This window comes from Typopeltis vanoorti, chromosome 4 (genome assembly GCF_054136105.1).
Source record: "Typopeltis vanoorti isolate ZY-2024b chromosome 4, IOZ_Tvanoo_1.0, whole genome shotgun sequence".
NCBI classification, from domain to species: Eukaryota; Metazoa; Arthropoda; class Arachnida; order Uropygi; family Thelyphonidae; genus Typopeltis; species Typopeltis vanoorti.
Window position 1 is genome coordinate 141,077,851 of NC_143552.1, and position 24,748 is coordinate 141,102,598.

A 24,748-nucleotide genomic window follows, 5' to 3' on the forward strand; every position below is an offset into this window, starting at 1 on the left:
TTCATCACGAGTTCATAATCAGGGACTGTTGATATTGACTTTATATACATATCAAAACTCGTTTTATATTATCACTGTCATCCGAGTTAGTTTTCTGTTACCAATAAAAGTTTCGCATATACTTCACACATGAAAAAAAGCTTAAACAAGTTCATGTAGGGAGATAGTAACTCGCTTGCAGTGGTAAACAACACCCCTCCCTAACAACCACTATACTGCAGAGGCAATAAAAACAAGTACTTTTATTATGCCAGTGAATAAGGTATGAGGAGTCTGTGTAATATATTTCTCAAATAGTGCAATTAGAGAAACTGGGATAAAAACACACTAATTAATGAATCACATGTCCCCTCATACAGAAACTATGCTGTATAGACTGAAACAAAACCATATGTTGCATGGGCAAACACAGTATCTAACTAAAAACTATTGTTATTAATTAGATGTGTGTGAGTTCGATTTCCCAAGGCAGCAATAAAATTCAACCTAACGTGTTAAAATTCGTAAAAGTGTTAAAACTAAGTAATATATATAATGAATGTTATGGCAGTTTCACATATGGAATTCGGTTGAAGAGAGTTAGCATTTCAACTCAATTGTCAGCTATGCTTTTATCTTTCGGTTGCGCGATCTTTTGTTAATACCGCACCAATCATATGCACGTTTTAATAACCTGCCTTTGCTGTCTATTTCGCATTAGGATTAATTCTTTTAAGGGAGAAAAGTCACAAAAGAGAAAAATGTTCCTGGTCCGGGGATTCCCTTATTCAGGTAATATTCACTAATTTCATGTTATCAGTCTGTGGTGTGCCAGTATTGGTAAGTGGTGATATTATTTGATCTATTCTACGTTAAAAAATTTAACCCTGAGATGGAGAAGTGGCTGATAAAAAATATAAAAAAATCTCGCGAACAATCATAAGAAGCAGAAACAGACTCAAAAAAAAAAAAGGACAGTATTTCATATTTTACCAGAACAGCCTGCATCGTCTTCAGAACCAAACAGTAAGAAGCAAAAAATGTAATACATGCATTTGATTTTTGCAATATTCGCTGTGTATGTTTTGTATTGAATATAAATACAATAAATATTATAATAATATATCTCTCTATTACGATTTTTTTTCAAGGGGGGCCCTGACATCCAGAAGTTTGGGAAGCACTGGTCTAAGGCACTTTGAACCGTATCAATCCACCTATATCTTGGTCTTCCTCTGGGTCGGTTTGCTGCCAACCTGACAGAGAACATTTGTTTTGCTAATCTTTCTTCTCCCATTCTGTTTAAGTGAAATGTCAAGAAAATGTCATGAAAAAATGTCAATTTTTTTCCTAATATCCTCGTTTTTAACATGATATTGCCATTGATGCCATCTGTTCATGCCTACAATCTTTCTCAGGACTATCTACGGTTCTATTTGGTCAAGTGTTTTACTTCTGACTCAGCTCTCAGATCCATAAGTTAAAACTGGTTTGAACACTGTCTTGCATACAGCTAATTTAGTGTTCTGACTAATTTCTCTCTTATTCCATATGAATTTATTCAATTGACTTCCCACCATACCAGCTTTGCTGATTCTGTTGTCTATTTCTATATTTAATTTACCATCTTCAGTAAAAATCGTGCCTAAGTAGCTGAAATGTTTCACTTGTTCCACAGGTTCTCCATTCACAAAACAGTTGACATTTTCAATGATTCTGCCTATTTTTATTGTCTTTGTCTTTTTATTGCTGACCTTCATACCATATCTATTACAACAGCTACTCAATTTAGTCAGAGAATCTTGCAGACTTGTAGCGGATTTATTTAGAAGTATAACATCATCTGCATAAAGCAAAGAGCTGACATTAACATCTCCAATTTTGATATCATGTTTAATACCACTTTCCTTCAAATTGTGATCCATATAGATAATGAATAACAGAGGGGATAATGTACATCCTCGTCTCACACCAGATTTAACATTAAACCATCTTCCTGTACTTCCTTCAATTCTAACTGCTGACTTACAACTCAAATAAAGACTAAGTATTGCTTGGTATAATGCCCCATTTACATCATATAACTGTAGCGTATTGAATAGCTTCTCTCTTGGCACCTTGTCATATGCCTTTTCCAAATCGACAAAACATAAATACAGATCTTTGTTATATTCCCATGCTTTCTCGACTATTTGTCGTAAAGTGAAGATCTGATCCTGACAGCCTCTATTTGGCATGAATCCATCTTGTTCTTCACCAAGATTTTCTTCCACAATTCTTCTCAACCGTTTCTCAAGTATACTTGCATAGATTTTGCCAGGAACACTCAGTAGGGAAATATCTCTGTAATTCTCACATTCAGTTTTATTTCCCTTTTTATATATGGGTACTATGAGAGCTCTACTCCAATCATAGGGAATTCGTCCCTCTGTCCAGGCTTTCTGAAATATGCAGTGCAGCCACTGTGAGACTCTTATACCACCATACTTCAGCATTTCTGGTCGAATATCATCTACTCCTGCTGCCTTTCCACATTTCAAGCCTTTGATGGCTTTTTCTACTTCAAGTATGGATATGCATTCCTGACTGCATGCCTGGTCAGCGTTTTTTTACCACTGTGCTGTCATCACTGCTTATTTCATTTAGCAGTTTTTCAAAGTAATTAATGCATACTTCAAGGATATCTTTTTCTCCCATTTTCATGTCACCTTTATCATCTCTAACTCCTTTCACAGCACTCTTTCCTCCATTCCTAAGCTTCTTCAACAATCTGCAGAATATTTTGCCACCTTCTTGATATTTATTTTCTATAGTTTTATACACTGTTTGACATTCTTGCATTTGTCTCTGTATTCTCTAAGAGCACAAGCTGACTTATTTGCCAGGAACTTTTGATATGCTTTCTTCTTTTCCTTCACTGCCTCTTTAACTTCCTGTGTCCACCATGGAGTTCTAATTTTTCTATCCTTGCAGACAACTTCACCACATGCCTCTCTAACTGAATCAATCTCTGCTTTCTTCAAGGCTTGCCACTGAATCTCCAAGGTTTGATTCCTGTTCTCAAACTCTTTCATTTTTCCTTTAATAATCTGTGTATTTTAGTCTACAGTTCACATCTGAGAGATGCTCAACTTTTATTCGCTTTAAAACTTTTTTTACATGTTATTCTTTTCAATATGAAATTCAATTTTATCCTGCTCAAGACTAAATAGTGATCACTTCCAATTTCAAATCCCCTGTACACTCTGGTGTCCTGCACCAGGGAGAAAACATCACTATCAACAATAACAATCAATGAGACTATTCTTATTCCTTGCCTCTTCTCTCCATGTGAATTTGTGCACATTTTTATGTTGGAACATGGTGTTAGTAATAACCAGTCCATGTCCTGAGCAGAAATCCAACAGATATTTGCCATTATTATTAGCTTTGCTCTTTTCTCCAGATTTTCCCAAAATATTTCTGTATGTCTCACAATCATTTCCTACTCTGCTATTTAGATTCCCAACAAGGACCAACTTTTCCTTTTTCATTGTGTCAGCTGCTTTTTCTAAAGCCTCAAAAAATTCCTCCACTTCTACCTTAGTAGAACCTTCTGTGGGACCATAAGCACAAATAAGTCTCATTGTCCAGTTCCCCATTCTCATATTTGCCCACATTACTCTACTTGTGACTGACTGCCATTCAAGAAGATTAGCCTCGTATTTTGTGTTGAATACTATGGCTACTCCTTCTTTTCCTTGATTGTCATTGCCTGAATATAACATTTTGTATTTATTGCTCAGAAAGATCTCACCAGTTTTTGTCTTTTTTGTTTCAGTCACCCCTATAATGTCGATCTGGTACTTATCTAATTCCTCAGCTAGCTCCATTTCTTTGCCATTCAGGCTTCTTATGTTGATAGTACCGATCTTTAACATTGGTGATGCTGAGTTGGGGTTTGTTTTCAGATTTGTTCCAGTAGCTGACTTTTCGCTGTTTGCCCTGGTTCCTTGGTGAAAACAACGGGGGCCTTGTTTAACCGGGCAACGCCCCAGCCGACATGAAATTTTGTCATGTCTTACCATCATTTTTTATTTTGGTTTAACCAATAAGAATACAATTTGATCGGCGAAATCCAAAATTGCCAGCCCATCCTCGTTCGTTCAGTATCCAAGTAGATACCCAACAGGGTGCACCACGAGAAGGTGAGGAATGGACATTAGGTCAGAAGCCCTGGTCGGTTCTCCGCATTCCTTTAAAGGCTATGTGGAGGTCTCCCCTCAGTTATACAGCTTTGACCCTTTCATTTATTCGGTGTTCTAACAAACACCAGCACCCACTCACTATAACATTCTAGGGATGCACACCAACAGAAGATAAAGATTAGACATTTAAGTCAGAAGTCAGAGTTATCCCTTAAAAAAAGGCTATGTCAGGGGTCACCTCCCAGTTTTCTAGCTTGACCCATAAGTGACCCCAAAATAAAAAATGGGTTTGGAGAAAATGAATAAAACAAGGATATAATATTAATGGGATGTAAAATACTTTTGTTTCACATTTGTCAGCAAGTACCAAGTGTTGCATGAGCCATGCTACGCTTCATGATTTTTGGGATTATTATTATATAATAAATTTATTTATACTTTATCTTTACATTCTTTCATTGTATTACTTTTGTTTCACTGTATTATTCTTTCTTTCTTTTTAGTTTTGTGTTGGTAAGTTTCCATCATTCTGAGCTCATTATAATGCAATGCTATGCAAATGATCTTAGTGAGATGCTAGTGACAATATTAAAACCTGCTGTTGTGAATATTTAGAAATGCATATTTACCTAATATAGGACTCTGCAGGTGTTAATCAATAGTGGAGGGAGTAGCATAGGTTTCATAACGTTGGTAGCATTCCCATTCCAACGAGTTGCTAACATAATACCAATGAAGACAGTAGGCACTCACTCTCACACTGTCTGTTTAGTGTTATGGCTAATTTCACTCTTACTTCATAGAAATTTATTCAACTGTCTCCCTGCCATACTGCCTTTTGTTTATTGTATTGTCTATTTTCATATTTAATTTGCCATCTTCACTAAAACTGTTTAAATAGCTGAAATATTTCACTATAGGTTTCTCCACTAAGAATACAAGTGATGATTTCTCTGTGTGTTATTGTCTCTTTATTGCTGATTTTCATACCAAATTTGATAAAGCAGTTAATTCAATCTAATCAAGAAGAACCCTGAAGATTTGCACTAGATTTATTTCATCATCATCATCATCATCATCAAATTCCTGCCATGTACCCTCAAGGGGTGTACAGGATATGACAGTACTACATGAAAAAATTACATCATTACTAACTTCCTATCTACAATTTTCCTCCAAATCAGTCTGTTACTTGTCAAGACTCCAACATTATCAGATCTTATATTTCTATCGTCTAAGGCACTTTGTACCGTATCAATCCACCTATATCTTGGTCTTCCTCTGGGTCGTTTTCCTGCCAACCTGGCAGAGAACACTTGTTTTGCTAATTTTTCCTCTCCCATTCTATTTAAGTGACCATACCATCTGAGATTAGCTCTGCTAACACATTCCTGGATGCTGACAATGTCAAGTTCTTTCCTAATATCCTCATTTTTAATATGATATTGCCATTGATGCCATCTGTTCACGCCTCTAATCTTTCTCAGGGCTCTCATATCTGCGGTCTCTAGTCTTTGGTCAAGTGTTTTACTTCTGACCCAGCTCTCAGATCCATAAGTTAAAATTGGTTTGAACACAGTCTTGTATACAGCTAATTTAGTGTTCCGACTAATTTCTTTCTTATTCCATATGAATTTATTCAATTGACTTCCCACGATACCAGCTTTGCTGATTCTGTTGTCTATTTCTATATTTAGTTTACCATCTTCAGTAAAAATTGTGCCTAAGTAGCTGAAATGTTTTACTTGTTCCACAGGTTCTCCATTCACAACACAGTTGACATTTTCAATGATTCTGCCTATTTTCATTGTCTTTGTCTTTTTATTGCTGACCTTCATACCATATCTATTACAACAGCTATTCAATTTAGTCAGAGAATCTTGCAGACTTGTAGCGGATTTATTTAGAAGTATAACATCATCCGCATAAAGCAAAGAGCTGACATTAACATCTCCAATTTTGATATCAGGTTTAATACCACATTCCTTCATAATGTGATCCATATAGATAATGAATAACAGAGGGGATAATGTACATCCTTGTCTCACACCAGATTTAACATTAAACCATCTTCCTGTACTTCCTTCAATTCTAACTGCTGACTCACAACTCAAATAAAGACTAAGTATTGCTTGATATAATGCCCCATTGACACCATATAACTGCAGCGTATTGAATAGCTTCTCTCTTGGCACCTTGTCATATGCCTTTTCCAAATCGACAAAACTTAAATACAGATCTTTGTTATATTCCCATGCTTTCTCGACTATTTGTCGTAAAGTGAAGATCTGATCCTGACAGCCTCTATTTGGCCTGAATCCAGCTTGTTCTTCACCAAGCTTTTCTTCCACAATTCCTCTCAACCGTTTCTCAAGTATACTTGCATAGATCTTGCCAGGAACACTCAGTAGGGAAATACCTCTGTAATTCTCACATTCAGTTTTATTTCCCTTTTTATATATGGGTACTATGAGAGCTCTACTCCAATCATCGGGAATTCGTCCCTCTGTCCAGGCTTTCTGAACTATGCAGTGCAGCCACTGTAAGACTCTTATACCACCATACTTCAGCATTTCTGGTCGAATATCATCTACTCCTGCTGCCTTTCCACATTTCAAGCCTTTGATGGCTTTTTCTACTCCAAGTATGGATATGTATTCCTGACTGCATGCCTGGTCAGTGTTTTTTATCACTGTGCTGTCATCACTGCTTGTTTCATTTAGCAGTTTTTCAAAGTAATTACTCCATACTTCAAGGATATCTTTTTCTCCTGTTTTCATTTCACCTTTATCATCTCTAATTCCTTTTACAGCACTCTTTCCTCCATTCCTAAGCTTCTTCAACAACCTCCAGAATATTTTGCCACCTTCTTGATATTTATTTTCTATATTCTTGCCAAAGTCCTCCCATGACTTTTGTTTAGCTAGTTTTACACACTGTTTAGCTTTCTTACATTTGTCTCTGTATTCTGTAAGAGTAAAAGCTGACTTATTTGCCAGGAACTTTTGATATGCTTTCTTCTTTTCCTTCACTCCCTCTTTAACTTCCTGTGTCCACCAGGGAGTTCTGATTTTTTTATCTTTGCACACAACCTCACCACATGCCTCTCTGGCAGAATCAATCAATGTTTCCTTCAGAGTTTGCCACTGAATCTCCAAGGTTTGATTCCTGTTCTCAAACTCTTTCATTTTCTTTTCAATAATATTTCTGTATTTTAGTCTACAGTTTACATCTGAGAGCTGCTCAACTTTTATTCGCTTTAAAACTTTCTTACATGTTATTCTTTTCAATATGAAATTCATTTAGAAAGTATAAACATTATGTGCATAAAGTAAAGAGCTTAGCTCTTTACTTTATGCACATAATGTTTATACTTTCTGTATTTATATGTTTATAATATTTCTGTTTATAATATGTTTATAATATTTCTGTTTATAATATGTTTATAATATTTATAATGTTTATAATATTTCTGTATTTTAGTCTACAGTTTACATCTGAGAGCTGCTCAACTTTTATTCGCTTTAAAACTTTCTTACATGTTATTCTTTTCAATATGAAATTCATTTAGAAAGTATAAACATTATGTGCATAAAGTAAAGAGCTTAGCTCTTTACTTTATGCACATGATTTTACACCAAATCATCTTCTTGTACTTCCTTTAATTTTTACTGAATTATAACACAGGCTATGTATTGCTCTGTGTAACATTTCATTTTACTCCATATAATTGTAGCGTTTTGAAAACCTTTTCTCTTGGCATCTTTTTCTACACTTTTTCCAGATCTACAAAACTTAAAATATTCCAATGATTTCTCATTGGAATATATTAAGTTTTCCAATATTCCAATGATTTCTCAATTTTTCTTAAAATGAACATCTCATCCTGACAACTCCTATTTGGCCTGAGCTCAGCTTGTTCTTCCCCAGTGGAACACTAAGTGGAACTATTCCTCTGTAATTTTCAGTTGTTTTATTTGAATAAAACTAAAGCTCTACTCCCTTCCTCTCATCTCAGACTGTTTCTTTTGAATTATGTAGTGTAGTCACTATAAAGTGGCCAAACATCATTTACTCCAGCTGTCTTACCATATTTCCGGTTTTTGACGGTTTCTTTTACCTAAAGTATGTTGATATGTATTCGCGATTGCATTTCTCGGGTGATTTCTACTACTGTGCTATCACTGCTTGTTTCACTTAGCAGTCATTCCAGATAGCTAGAATATCTTTATTTTTAGTTTTCCTGTTACTTTTATCATCTGTGATTTCTTTTACAATATACTCTTTTCTTCCTATCTGAGTTTTTTCAACATCTCTAGAAGATGTTGCTGCCACCTTTGTGATATTTATCTTCTCTATTTTTATCAAGCTCCTTTTACACACAACTTTCTTACAGTTTTATTTGAAATTCCCCCAAGGACTTCAAGGTTTGGTTCTTGTTTTCAGTCTTTAATTTTCCCCAAAGTATAGTTAAGTCTACAATTCCCTTCTGAAAGTCACTCACAATTATGCCTTTTTACAACTTTCTATATTAGATATACACCATGTTGACAAAAGTATTTGTCATTTGGATACCTTACATGCCATGCAAATATTCAATGAGTATCTGCATGTTTTGCACTGTACTCAATGTCAAGATGCCACGTTCAGCTGAATTGAGAGACTTCCAACATGGGATGGTAGCTGGATATCACATCAGTGGTCTTTCTATCCTTGTTATCATTACCCATCTCAGTATATATACTGAAATCCACTGTTGCTTATATCATTCATAGCTAGAAAGTTGGTGGAGATACCACAGCAGGAAAATACCCTGGGAGGCTGCCAACACTAACTGACTGAGATCGATGAGCTGTTTTGAATGTTCAAGCATCTTGCACTTCATCAGCTGTGGATCCTGCAGTCAACCTGGAAAATGCTGCGGGGAATGTCAGCACTAGAACTGTCCATAGAGATTTGCATGTCTTAGGTTATCATAGAAGAGCTGCTGCAAACAAGCCACACATCATCCCCTCAATGTCAAATGATGCTTGAACTAGTGTCTTTCACACCATCACACCATTCCTGGACTGTAGATGACTGGAAAAGGGTTCTGTGGAGCAATGAATCATGCTTCACTCTGATTTTTGTGTTTGGATCTGGAGATTACCCAGGGAATGGTTCCAGCAGGACTGCATCATTCCAACTGTCATGTTTGGTGGAGGCTCGATAATGGTATGGGAGTGTTTCAGTTGGATGGGGCTTGGTCCATTGGTTTACGTGTCCAAAACTATGATGTCTTATTGCTACCTAAGCATCCTGGACAAATTCATGCTTTCGACACTGTGTAAGTAGTTTGGTAGTGATGCTTACATGTTCCACAAAGCTCTGCATGTCCGAGATTGTTTCTACAAAACAACGCTGAAGTGTTAGACTGGCCTACTCAGAGTCCAGACCTCAACCCCTATCAAACATCTTACAGGAACAAGGTCCTTTCTCAGTGCCCGGAGTATATAGAGTACCTTGTTCCTGTAAGCTGGCTTACTTCGGACAGACAGGCAGATCAGCAACCACCCGGTTAGAAGAACATAAGTCATACATCTGCAATCACGATTATGGTCAATCTGGCCTTGCAGATCATGTTTTTGATACAACTCACAGGATCTTCTGGAAAAAAAACAACATGCTCCACCACAGTAAATTCAAAAAAGGACCGTTTTTTGAATCTGCATCTGCACTCAGGAATCAACCTAATTTAAACAAATATGGTTGCATAAAACTTTCCAAAATTTGGGAAACATTAATTATCAAAGATCCCTCTTTACATCCTAGGCAACCTGCAAACGCCCATAGAGGGTGTGCCACCTAGATAGGATTTTAGTTTCACTCACTTTTTTTTACTTATCATTGTACTGTATTTGTGTTTTACAAAAAGTTATTTGTAATCCCTGAAGATGTCGTCTCTGTGACTGAGATGAAATATTGGAAGCATTAAAATTATTTTTAATCCTTTCTCAGTGCTAATAATATTCCATTAAACCTCCAACATGAATTTTTATGCTAGAATATGGTGTTAGTGATGCTACTCATGTGTTCTCAACAGAAATCTAGTAAGCACTGCCTTTTCTGCAAATTTTCCCAAACATTTCAATAATATGGGATTCATTTCCTACTCTGCTGTCTAAATCTCCAAGAAGAACCAGGTTTTCATTTTCCTTTATTTGAAAAGCTCCTCAACCTCTTCCTTAGGAGAACCTTCTATGGAACTTAGGCACAAATAAGTTTCATTGTCCAATTCTTCATTTTGAATTTCAAGTAGAGCAGTACTTATTCTCAAATATTACTCCAAATGAAATTACCCACCAATCAGTAAGTAATTCTTTGAGTTTAGTATTGAATGCTATAATGATATGATTTTTATTACTTAGAAGAATCTTCTCTTTTAGTTCTAGTTAACTTCTTTACCATTGATTCTTCTTGTATTGATGCCCTGCCTATTTTCAGTTCTGCTGATGTTGAGTTTGTTCCAGTAGCTGATTTGGCCAGCCTATTTTTTAGTATCTAGGTGGATAGCTACTAACAGCACAATGCATGAAAGGTAAGGCTTTGATATTAAATGAGAAGTAATTTAAATTATTAAATTTAATGCAAAGAACTAGACAGTTCTTTGCATTAAGTCTATGTGAAGGTCTCCATATAGCTTTTCACTTTTAAGTAGTAAATAAAAGAGATGTTTAAAGTTGAATGTCAACTCATTCTGATGCAAATAATTTTCAATTTATCTAGTTAAAAATGTATAATTAATAAAACTGAGTGCACTGGAAAATTTTATGATTTATCAAAGATCTGAAATGGACCAAATTTTAGTTTTTTTTTTTTTTTTTGGGGGGGGATTGTGCACTGCATTTTCTTAACAAATGAAATTAAAACATGATCAACAAATGAAGCATATCTGATCAAGAAAATTTTTGCTGTCTATCATGTGCTTGTGATTTTCTTCATGATGAGCTTTTCATTTGAAGATGATTATATACAATGCATGCACGTGCACACAAACAAGCAAAAAAAAAAAAAGACAACATACCGACACCCACGTCGTAATTCTGATTCTAGCCAACGTATTGCTTCTCTAGCTCCAAGACTCTCTTTTTTCAGCTGGTCAAGGCTGGCAATAACTAAAAAGAGACATAAAAAGAATAATGCAGCATTTGGTAAATAGCATTAAAAATTTAAATAATGAAAATAATTACCCTAAATCATTAAAAAAAGTAAATTATACACTATGATACAAACTTTTTTTTTCTGATCTCAAATGCATATATATAAAGCATATCTGACCACACAGAAGTTCAGTAGTTTTTTTTTTTTTTTTTTTTTTTTTTTTTTACACCTATACACACATATTACATCATTTTTTTTACACATATTACATTCATTGTAAAAGAACACAAGATAAAATTCATCTATAAACTAGGTATTGAAATGTCAGTCTTACTTGCTTTCCAATATGCATCGCATCTAATCAACAAATACTTTAGCTGTTTATAAATAAGTTGTTTCAGGTGGAATTTACACTGGCAAGAATATACTACAGTCACAGAAACATCCCATGAAAGTATGAAAAGAAACCCATGAATGAAACCACATAGAGATGTGCAAATCATTAATCAGTACTTGCAATGTCCACATTAAGTTACTGTAAGAAATACCTATAAACTATTAATTAAAGGAACAGGCAACACAGTGCAGTCATGCAAATTTCTCATCACTTAACATTAAGGTCCAAATTCAACCTGCTGAATTTTAGATGAGATTTTTAACTAATATATAAGCTAACACCTTTTAATCCCATATAGGGAGTAAGAAAAGTATGAAAAGAAACCCATGGATGAAACCACATAGAGATGTGCAAATCATTAATCAGTACTTGCAATGTCCACATTAAGTTACTGTAAGAAATACCTATAAACTATTAATTAAAGGAACAGGCAACACAGTGCAGTCATGCAAATTTCTCATCACTTAACATTAAGGTCCAAATTCAACCTGCTGAATTTTAGATGAGATTTTTAACTAATATATAAGCTAACACCTTTTAATCCCATATAGGGAGTAAGCCTATCTAGCTTTTGGAGACAGTGGGCAGTTCAATCTCCAGTGGTACCCAATCAGAGATAGCTGGTCCATGTCTATCACTAATTATAGACAGCCAATGGTGAAGAGACCAGAAAACAAGTGCTGCCATCTCTTGGTACCTAACCTCAACAGGATACGTTACTGATGAAATAATGTAGGTTCTACGGTCGATTTTCTTGAGTTTACGGGATGAAAAAACCCAAGTTGCTGGAAAAAAAAAACCTGCTTGCCCATACCAGAGATTGACTAACTTGGGAACCGGTCAAAGAAAGGCTTAGAAAAGTTCCTCTAGTCGGTGACTAGACTTGAACTATAAGCCTGTCTTCGTGCGGCCAATTGCAGAGGATGCATGCACCACTTCCACTGAGCTACATAGGCCTTGATGAGATTTTTATTTGCCAAAAATGATTCAACAGGACATAGATAGCAGAATTTTAAGTATTGGAGCCAGTTAATGAACTGAAGCATTGCATATGTTTCAGTTCATTCTAAATGAAGTACTCAGTGCAGGCCATTTGAATTTTACCCCAAACCAAACTATGTTGCAATAGGATTTGGGTATCATATAGTGCACAATCATGTAGAAAGAGATGTGGACCTGTTTCATAAAACTGCAACAATGTTGAAAGCACTGCATTATCTAGTAGTGTTGTGCATCTATTAGCATTCACCCTTTACACCTATGTCACTAAACTTTACAGTGAGATTATGGGCTCAGGTATCCACTATGACTAAACTTGCCTGTCCAACAGGAAGATTGTAGCCTGATTTGTTGCTCAATAGCAGATCGTTCACACCTAGTCATATGTTTTATTACTAACTATTATAATAATAATGGAATTAATAATGGAATTGTGCATCTATTAGCATTCACCCTTTACACCTATGTCACTAAACTTTACAGTGAGATTATGTGCTCAGGTATCCACTATGACTAACCTTGCCTGTCCAACAGGAAGATTGTAGCCTGATTTGTTGCTCAATAGCAGATCGTTCACACCTAGTCATATGTTTTATTACTAACTATTATAATAATAATGGAATTAACTCGTGTCAATTATTCTTTATTCTAAGAATTTTCACCTGAGTATCACAGGCCATCATCAGTACAGGTACAAGGATAATTAAACAATAACTGTTATATTCACAAAGTGCCACCTAATTAGCTAAGTATAAATTTCCTAAATTTATTTAATTATTATTATTATTTATTTATTTATTATTTTTTTTAAAAATACATGTGTATACAATTACATGTTAGGAAAGATTTGCTGCTTTATAAAGTACTATCTCCCACAAGGGGGAAAGACGTAGACCATTGGATCTGTTTAGGTTAGGGGAGTGAAGTAATGTTTTCACATGTTTCTTTGTATAGCCGTTCCATTAGGAACCTACTTTTGTGAATGGCTTTTGTCTTGTTCCACTTAACTCTATGTCTAGTGTTGATGGCATGTTCTGCAATTCCAGACTGTTCGGGTTCAAGGTACTGGATGTAGGACTGGTGTTCTTTTAACCGTACCTGAGCAGATCTTCCTGTTTGTCCAAAATATGATAATCCACACGAGCAGGGAATCTGGTAGACACCTGGATAGCTGAGATGTGGGGGCTTGTCCTTTGGAGACATTAGAAAAGTGGAGATTTTTCTGACGGGTCGAAAAGCGACACAGATATTTAGTGGTTTTAGCACCTTAGTTATGCATTCACTAACCCCTTGCATAGGGGATAGGTATATGTGTAGGTTCTTCTGTACTTGAAGAGGATGCTTGAGCACGACTACTTAAAGCTCTTTTTATGAAGGACCTCTTATAGCCATTGGATATACTGTAATTCTTTTTGTAAAAGTTCTTCTGAAGAACAAAAGGAGTGGGCTCTATGAACTAGTGTTTTTATGGTACCTGCCTTTTGGCTGGGATGGTGATGTGATTCAGCGTGGATGTACTGGCCTGTATGAGTCTCTTTCCTATAGACTGTGAATTGTAGATAACCATCTGGTTGGCGAAGAATCAAGAGGTCTAGAAATGCTAACTGCTTATTTACTTCTACTTCTAGGGTGAACTGGATCCTTGGATGAAGTGCCCTTCCATATGGCAAAAATGTCGTCCACATATCTGAACCAAATCTTAGGTCTGGGTGTAATGTTGTCTAAGATAGGCTGTTCGAAATGCTCCATGAAGTAGTTGGCAATAGCAGGAGATATTGGATTACCCATTGCTGTCCCTTCGATTTGTTGGTATAACTGGTTTTTGAAGGAGAAATAACTGGACTTTATTACAAATTTAAATAATTTGACAATATCTGGAGGAAATTCTTGGTGTAGTAATTCTATGCTGTCCGCAAACGGAACGTTCGTAAATAGCGAAACAACATCTAGACTAATCATAATCTCCAAATCGTCTAGATGCAGATCGGAAATTTTATTTTTCTGAAGCGATGGTATGGGAGTAAGTGAGCACGCATGATGAGGTGGGATGGGTATGCAGAAGCTATGCCTTCCTGCCAAAGCATGTTAGTTACACTCCCAGTGCTCATCAACAACTGCTTTGACTAATTACACATCTAATTTTAAGGAACTTGCTAAGAAAATAGATACAAGGAAGGCCTCTACTAATAAATAACTAAAATTATAAACTTTTCTAATTGTTCAAAGTAAATTTCATTTAATGTGTTTCGAATTAAATTTTTATATTGCAGAAATTTTTATTAATCCTGTTTTTCTCTCCCTCTTCTCTTTTATTTCTTGTGTTTCTCTTTTTTGTTGACGCCTCTTCTCATTTGGTTTATTTATTTTTTCTAGTAGAGCATGAAGAGCCATGTGATGCATGGACACGAGCCGCATTCAGCTCGAGAGCCACATTGTGGCCACCCCTGATATATAAATATCATAAAAGAAGAAATGAGTAACTGATCAATGTATAAAAGAGGCAATATTTTCAACAATTACTTGTTTCTATAGTAACATTAATATGTGATAGACTTACCAACAGATGGTACAATTATAATAAATCTTTTGGCTAGAACTAACTGCTTTAACAAAGGAAGATGATTGCAAAGAGCACTGGTATCAGGTACTAAATATGGTGACAACTGCGGACTTGCACCACCTTCAACAAGAACTTCTAAGTCATTTACTTCAGCCTAAATAATAAAATAATTATCACATTTTTAATGATAAAGCAACAAGAAAATTATGTTTAACTAATTATTAAAATAGAAGTGTTATGTGATTAACTGAAGATTAAATCACAAACTGAAAATGACTCAAAAAAACAAACAACAAAAAACATTTATAGTCACAGAGAAGTCAAATTAATAATGTTACTTCATAATTTAATGAAAATGTGAAATCTTACAAGTAACTCATCCCTAAATATACAACACCAATAACTCAACCAGTTTTTAAATATTAGTCATTCTTGTACACTTTATCTGAAGATGACTAATGAACATATATTGAAAGCTCACTGAACTTAACAGTACACAAACTTTTCAAATCATTAGAGAAGGCACTTAACATACAGAATAAAGAAAAGCAAATTCTTGATGGAGACATAAATGCATATAGTTAGGAAGCAATCACCAATTAGATTTGAGCAAGATAAAATAACAGTGAATATCATACCAAAAAAAGAAAAATATGTATGCAAATGGAATCAAAGACAAGTCACTTTTAGAGGTGAACTGTACTCAAGTTACACATAAAATTAGCTAAACAAAAGTCATAAGAAGAATAGACCATGCATATCATGAAGATGACAAAAATGTTGTAAAAGCTATTATTCTGGAGGTTGTTGAAAAAGCTTAGAAATGGAGGAAAGAGTGCTGTAAAAGGGTTAGAGATGATAAAGGTGACTTGAAAACAGGAGAAAAAGATATCCTTGAAGTATGGAGTAATTACTTTGAAAAACTGCTAAATGAAACAAGCAGTGATAGTACAGTGGTAAAAAACACTCAACAGGCATACAGTCAGGAATACATATCCATACTTGAAGTAGAAAAAATCATCAAAGGCTTGAAATGTGGAAAGGCAGCAGGAGTAGATGATATTCGACCAGAAATGCTGAAGTATGGTGGTATAAAAGTGTTACAGTGGCTGACTGCATAGTTCAGAAGGCCTGGACAGAGGGGCAAATTCCTGATGATTGGAGTAGAGCTCTCATAGTGCCCATATATATATATAAAAATAAATAAAACTGAATATGAGAATTACAGAGATATTTCCCTACTGAGTGTTCCTGGTAAGATTTATGCCAGTTTACTTGAGAAACTGTCGAGAAGAATTGTGGAAGAAAAGCTAGGTGAAGAACAAGCTGGATTCAGGCCAAATAGAGGCTGTCAGGATCAGATCTTCACTTTACGACATATAGTCGAGAAAGCATGGGAATATAACAAAGATCTATATTTAAGTTTTGTCAATCTGGAAAAGGCACATGACAAGGTGCCAAGAGAGAAGCTATTCAATATGCTACAGTTATATGGTGTCAATGGGCATTATATCAAGCAATATTTGGTCTGTATTTGAGTTGTAAGTCAGCAGTTAGAATTGAAGGAAGTACAGGAAGATGGTTTAATGTTAAATCTGGAGTGAGACAAGGATGTATATTATCCCATCTGTTATTCATTATCTATATGGATCACATTATGAAGGAAAGTTGTATTAAACATGATATCAAAATTGGAGATGTTAATGTCAGCTCTTTGCGTTATGTGGATGATGTTATACTTCTAAATAAATCCACTACAAGTCTGCAAGATTCCCTGATTAAATTGAATAACTGTTGTAATAGATATGGTATGAAGGTCAGCAATCAAAAGACAAAGACAATGAAAATAGGCAGAATCATTGAAAATGTCAACTGCGTTGTGAACGGAGAACCTGTGGAACAAGTAAAACATTTCAGCTACTTAGGCATGATGTTTAGTGAAGATGGTAAATTAAATATGGAAATAGACAACAGAATCAACAAAGCTGGTATGGTAGGAAGTCAATTGAATAAATTCATATGGAATAAGATAGAAATTAGTTGGAACACTAAATTAGCTGTATTCAAGCCAATTTTAACTTATGGATCTGAGAGCTGGGTCAAAAGTAAAACACTTGACCGCAGATATGAGAGTCCTGAGAAAGATTAGAGGCACGAACAGATGGCATCAATGGCAATATCATATGAAAAACGAGGATATGGAAAGAATTTGATATTGTCAGCATCCAGGAATGCATTAGCAGAGCTAATCTCAGGTGGTATGGTCACTTAAACAGAATGATTAGCAAAATAAGTGTTCTTTGCCAGGTTGGCAGGATAATGACCCAGAGGAAGACCAAGATATAGGTGGATTGATACGGTACAATGTGCCTTAGATGATAGAAATATAAGATCTGATAATGTTGGAGTCTTGACAAGTAACAGGTAACAGACTGATTTGGAGGAAAATTGTAGATAGGAAGTTAGTAATGATGTAAATTTTCATGTAATACTTTCATATCCTGTACACCCCTTGAGGGTACAGGATATGAAAGTATTACATGAAAATTTACATCATTACTAACTTCCTACATGGCAGGAATTTGATGATGCTATTAAGAAAAAAAAAAAAAAGAAGTAGTGTAAAAGGAATCAAAGATATGTTAAAGGTAATATAAAAACTGAAGATTAATGTCTGGAATAAGAATAAAATTACTTGGAAATGACAAAACAGTGATAAAAAAAGATGTAGAAGGAAATAGTTATCAGCAATGGAAGTAGGGAAAAAAAAAATAATAATAATCAATTTCCCAACATATATATACCCCCCAAGGGGTGTTCACAGTCACTATGACAGCACTATATAAGTTAATCTCCTATCCACAAGTTTCCTCCAAATTAGTCAATTGCTTATAAGTAATACTGCCTTAGAAGAATGAAATGTTAGATATGACAATACAGGGGTGTCATATCTAACATTTCGTTCTTCTAAGGCATTTCTAATTGAATCAATCCACCTAGACCTTGGTCTTTCTTCTTCTGGGTCTCTTTGCTGCCATCTTGGCATAAAACGCCTGTTTTGCTAACCTTTTCTCACCCATTCTATTTAAGTGGCCAAACACATTCTTGAATGCTAGTAATGTTAACTTCCTTTCTAATATCTTCACTTTTAATATGATTCTGCCATTGATGCCATAGTTCACTCCACTTATTTTTCTCAGACCCCTCGTTTCTGTGGTCCCAAGTCTTTGATCAAGTGCTTTATTTCTAACCTAACTCTCAGATTCATAACTTAAAACTGGTTTAAACATTGTCTTGTATACTGTTAGTTTGGTGTTTTGACTAATTTCTCTCTTATTCCATATAAACTTATTCAGCTGACTACCCACTGTACCAGCTTTGCTAGTTCAGTTGTCTATTTCTAGGTTTAATCTACCATCTTCACTAAAAATTGTGCTTAAGTGGCTAAAATATTTTACTTGTTCTATAGGATCTTCATTCAGAATACAGCTGAATTTTCTATGTTCTTGCCTATATTCATAGTTTTGGTCTTTTTAGTCAAAAAGACCAAAATGCTGACCTTTGCTGATTTTCATACCAAATATGTTATACCTGCATCATCTGCATAAAACAAACAGTTAAGTTTGACATCTCCAATTCTAATATCAGGCATAATACAACTTTCTTTCATAATGTGATCCACATAGATGACGAATAAGAGTAGAGATAATGTGCACCCTTGTCTTACCCCTGATTTTACATCAAACTATGTTCTTGTATTTCCTTCAATTCTTACTGCTGATTGATAACTTAAATATATACTATGGATTGCTCTGTATAATGTTCCATTCACCTTATATGTAGTGTTTTGAAAATCTTTTCTCTGGGCACCTTGTCACATGCCTTTTCCAGATCTACAAAACTTAAGTACAGATCCTTGTCATATTTCCACGATTTCTGAACTATTTGTCTTAAAGTTAAAATCTGATCCTGACAACCTGCATTTGGCCTGAACCCGCTTGTTCGTTTCCAAGTTTCTCTTCCACAATCTTTCTCAACCTCTTTTCAAGTATGCTGCATAAATCCTACCTGGAACACTCAGTAGAGAAATTGATCTGTAATTCTCACATTCAGCTTTATTCCTTTCTTTATAGATTGGAGTAGAGTTCTCATAGTACCAATCAGGAATTTGACCTTCTGTCCAGGCCCTCTGAATTGTGTAGAGTAGCCACTATAAAACTTTTATACCATCATATTTCAGGTCAAATATTGATATGTACTCCTCTTTGCATTCCTCTTGAAAATTTTGTAGTACAGTTCTGTGACTGCTTGGTTCATTTAACAGTCTTTCAAAGTAAATTACTCCAGACAATAAGGATATCCTTATCTTAAGTTTCATGCCACTTTTATCATCTTTGATTAATTTTATAAAGTGTTCTTTCCTTTTCTCTATTTCTAAGTGTCATCTTCAATAATCTCCAGAACATTTTGCCATCCTCCTGATATTTATTTTTCATACTTTTACCAAAGTCGTCTATAACTTAGCTACTATAACACAAAGATTAGCTTACAATTTTCATTTTTTACGTAAAAATTTACCTTTTTCATTTTTTTACATAAAAATAAATAAATAAAAATTACCTTCAGCCAAAGGTGAGCCATGCTTCTCATAAGCTGCTTACGTTGACTTTCCATGTCTCTTCCAACCTGTAAAATACTTCTTTAATAAATATTTATGTATTTTTTTTTTTATTTTTTTTTTCACTGATCAAGAATTCTGGTAATAATAAATTAATTTCTCATCACAGTGAATGATACAATTTATAATGCAGTTTTCATTATTTTTTCTATCAACGTTTTTCTAAAATGTCCTATATGAAACTAACCTTTTGTTTCCTGCTCTTTCACATGACCATATCACATTAGAATAGCTCTGCTTGGAACTAATTACTGGAATTAACATTGTGCTTTAATATTTTTATTTTAAACACAGTTCGGTCACAAGTGGAAATCAGTCCCTTCCCCTGGAAATTTTTCTTAAACTCTCATATCAAATGGTATTTTGTAGCAGTTTAATTCTTCTATGCATATAAATCTATTATACCAACTGGCCATAATAGCCAGAAAAAATGTTTTTTTTTCTGGCTATTATGAACTGTTCATAATATTAATGATTTTTTGGTAATAGGATACAGAAAATCATTCAGTTGTAGTGAATAATTAATGACAATGATCTGTAGGTTTAATGATCTTGCAAGTGAGAGGTCAGTGTCATGTGTGGGTAAGTGATAAGTAGAAAGAAGTAATCTATAGATGTTTCTTAAAGAGTTGGAAATTGTAATCAGTAGATTACAATTTCCACAGTGTGGGGGAGATTGTTCCACAGAACAGAGGTGGATGGAATGAAAGAAGATGAAAAGTTAGTTTAATGGTTTACTAGCTAGTTTACTGGTGCTGCTCAAGTTTTTACATGATTAGAAGAAAGCAGAGCATTACCATGAAAATACGTATAAAAAGTATAGCACAGAAATAATGCCTATGGGAAAGTGATTGAAGGAAATCTGTGAGAGAGAGGGGGGTCACCAATTAAGGAGATCACCCTCTTTTGTATATCATCAAGAATTCTTAGGGAAGTTTGGGTGCACCATCCCAAGGTTGACAGAATTGGAGACTTATGAAGTATTAAAAGTTGAGAAGAAGAGAAGTAATGTTTTGAATAAAAAAAAAAAAAAAATAAATAAATAAAAAAAACATGTTTTTTAGAGGCTATTGATGTAATATATTTCTGCCAGGATAAGCTGAATGTGATTGTTAGCCCAAGAAGAGAAAACTCATCTTGAAAGAATATTGGAACCTTATTAAAAGTAAGTGGGAGTAAAGTAGGATCTTTCTTGTGTGAAATAAGACAGGTCTGAGTTTTAATAGTGCTGAAATCCACTAAGTTGTCTTCACCTCATTTACGAATGGTGAGAGCAGTATAAAGTCACTGGAATGAAATATCTTGAGGCTTCAATCACTTGAGTACTATAGGATTTTTCAAATAAAGAACAAGAACTGAGAGTACTGTCATCAGCAAATCTATAAATGGGATTTGAGAGAGAGAGAGAGAAGGTCATTGATGTGAAGGAAGAAGAGCATCTGCAGTGAGTAGTGGCACTTGTCAATGTAGCAGCCAGTGGTCGGCAACACTCTGCAGTTAACTTGAAGCTATCATCGCAAGCGAACATGCAAATTCTGTTCTCTTGCTCAATCATTTTTCCTTCATTTTTCTTTAACTTAGATACCTATAAGGCTTTATTATATTCAACCACTGATATGGAAAAGAGAAAGACTGATAAAGAAAGTGGCAGTAATAAAAAGAGAAGAAAAGTTGGAAATCATTAAGAGACATGAAAGTGTTGCTAGTAATACGATTATGCAAGACCTGGGAAACAGCGAGTCTACAGTTCAGACTATATTAAATAAGAGCAAAGAATACAAAGAACAAGGAAAAGTTGCTACTGCTTCTTTAAGCATGCAGATCACTTGAAATAGAAGCCATTTAATGATTGAGATGAAATGTCTTCTATCACTCTGGATTGAGGATTATAACCAAAAAAGAATACCTCTCAGTGCAAGGAATATTCAGGCAAAAGCTCTCAATATTTTTACATCATTGAAAGAGATCAAATTTCAACAGGAATGTGAAAACTTTACTGCGAGTTCAGGATGGTTTTGACTGTTTTAAAAATTGAACTGGACTGCATAACGTAAGAATAACTGGGGAATCTGTTAGTGCTGATAAAGATTCTGCTGCCAAGTTTCCTGAAGAATTGTAAAGGATAATTCAGGAAGGTGATATGACGATTGGCAAATATTCAACATTGACGAAACTGGTCTCCTTTGGAAGTGTATTCCTAGCTAAAACGGAAGCATCTCAACCAGGATACAAAGTATCTAAAGATCGTCTTATGCTTTTATTAAGAGGCAATGCAAAAAGTGACTTTAAACTCAAGCGTATGTTAGTTTATCGTGCACAAAATCCAAGATCTAACATTATCGAAGAAATCGGTAATTGGAAAAGAACTTGGATTTAATGAACTGGACAGTGTAGATGTGAGAAACTTGCTCGATTCCCATTCAGAACAGTTAAGAGAGAATGATCTCTTTCAACTAGAAGAACAACGTGCATATGAAGAAGATAAGGCGTGCGAACAAGAAGAGAATGTTACGATTAAGAAGCTAACTGCAAAAGAACTTGAGCTAGTTTTCAAACACATTGAGCATGCTAAGGAAATTTTGTTTGATGCTGATATGGAACAAAGCTTTGAAGTCTGCCAAAATTTTGATAAAGGGATCACCAGCTATTGCAATGCATGATGAGATGAAAAAGTAGAGCACTATTCAATCTTTAATTAATTTTTTTGTAAAAAAGTAACTCAATCAAATGTTTAGACATTAAATAAAAATTTAAGCGATTGATTTTTATTTACTTTGATAATTTTATCCTCTAATATAGTTTATACGTACATTTCTGTTTTTCAAATTTATGCTAACTGATGGATGAATTATAATTATTCCTATTGTTTATTGTATTCGCTTAACGCAATTTCACTTAGCACGCATTAAATGATGGATTAATTAATTGCGTTAAGCGAGGTTTTCCTGTACAATACTGTTCAAACAAATTTTACTCACAGATCTGAGAGGTGGATTAAAAATAAAGCAATTGAACAAAGACCAAAGTTGACATTCATGAGAGTTCTGAGGGAAAGAAATTCACTATAGTAAATTATAGCAAAGTATAAAGATTGATCCTGAATTGGTTGTTTGAGTTGCAATATAAGAAAACTTTGGTAAGATATTATTTATCTGTTTTGAATTTATTTTCCTTTTTTTTTTTAAATACTTTAACATGTAACTAGTTACTAATACCAAATCAGTTCTGTAACAGTTTTAAATTAAAAAAAATTATAAGGAAACAGAAGTTCTGTCAAAACAGTAATGGCAGGCTAGTTATATTTTTATAAACAAACAGCAAATGTCACTTACAGTATCATGATCATCAGGACTAGCAGCACCATTTGTACAGACACGTTCAGATACTGGCATGGAATACTCAGAATTTTCTGAATTAAAAGTGATAAGTGTTTCTGATGAACTGACAAGTGTGAAGCCAAAAGAGAGCAGACACTGTAGACGAACAAAGGTCTGAAACAGAATAAAAAAAAAATTTCAATTAAAATTTTCCTTCAAAATATTACACTGAATGATTATAACAAATAGATATATAGATGTGGATAAACTTAGGTTTAAAGGAATAAAATAAACAGGAAATATATTTTATTAATATTTATTTCCAGCATCTTCAGTCACCAATAGTTTGTCACTAACAACAAACAGTGAGATTTTAAAACAGTAAATGTTTGGACAAACACAAAGAACTAATTTGGCAACAGATGGCATTAAGTATTAGGTTGATCTTAAAATAACTGTTTTCCATAAGTAGGGGAGTGTTTCAAAGATGCTGATGATTCCAAAAAGTCTTTCAACTTGTAATAGCTTGTATAGTACTTTGGTTTTTCCTCCATCCATGTAATCATTTGCAAAGGGGTGTCTAAAGCATGACCTTGACTTGCCATAATGATAGTAGCAGGGTATTGTCTTCTATTCTTTGTGGGGGAGAGTAAATATATCTTCCTATATAACAGAATAAAAAAAATTCAATTTAGAAGTTTTTTTTTTTTTTTTAGTAAGCCAGTTTGCAGGTATGGACACTTCATACGATCCTCTTGAATTCGATAAAGGATGGAGTTTATCCTCAGGTGAATTGATGAGGATTGCTAGTTTGATATATGGTTCAAACATGCATATAGTTTGTATTTATTAAGCACCCTAGGCTTTCAGACGTGTCTTGGATATATGGGATTCTTGAGTAACACTAGGGAAAAGGGAATTGGAGGGAATTTAGTATTTTATCTATTTTGAGAAGTTATGTACATTGACTAAAAACATGTGACATAAGTGAGTTCACACCATCACAGCCCAATAATATGAGCTAAACACACTAACACAGAGAGCAAGGGTTATTTGTTCAAATGAACTCACTCACCTGCACCGCTGTTAAGTTCTTATGTTTTTTAGCCAGTGGGTATAACCCCCCCCCCCCAAATGCTAAATGCCCCCCCCCCCCCCCCCCGATCTACCACTTCCCCTAATATACAAGATTGCAACAAAATTATCACAATCTCATATATCCAAGGCACATCTGAAAAGATGGCCAAATAGCTTAATAAATACACATTCAAACCATATAGCAAACTAGCAACCTTCATATATTCACTTAAGGATAAACTCCGTGTGTGATACGTTTGTGTACCTATATGCTGGCTTACTACAGACAGAAAAATCTGTACATTCAGCTCGGAGAACATAAGAAATACATCTGACACCACTGTTATAGCAATAAAGACTAGCAGACCAGATTTTAAATATTCTCCCACACAGGATTAGATGAAACCAAAGTGC

The 24,748-nt window shown here is 34.7% G+C and overlaps 1 protein-coding gene across 3 annotated transcripts in view; it reads right to left on the reverse strand.

The window, feature by feature from the left end:
- Smg5 (Smg5 nonsense mediated mRNA decay factor) overlaps positions 1-24,748 on the reverse strand; it is a 334,407-nt gene that overhangs the window by 45,800 nt on the left and 263,859 nt on the right. For all 3 annotated transcript variants that reach the window (XM_090391497.1, XM_090391496.1, XM_090391498.1), the window contains 4 exons: positions 23,273-23,431; positions 19,883-19,948; positions 15,260-15,416; positions 11,230-11,320 (listed from right to left, as the gene is read on the reverse strand). In XM_090391497.1, the coding sequence (XP_090247623.1) occupies positions 11,230-11,320; positions 15,260-15,416; positions 19,883-19,948; positions 23,273-23,431 (473 nt within the window). The remainder of the gene's footprint in view (positions 1-11,229; positions 11,321-15,259; positions 15,417-19,882; positions 19,949-23,272; positions 23,432-24,748) is intronic.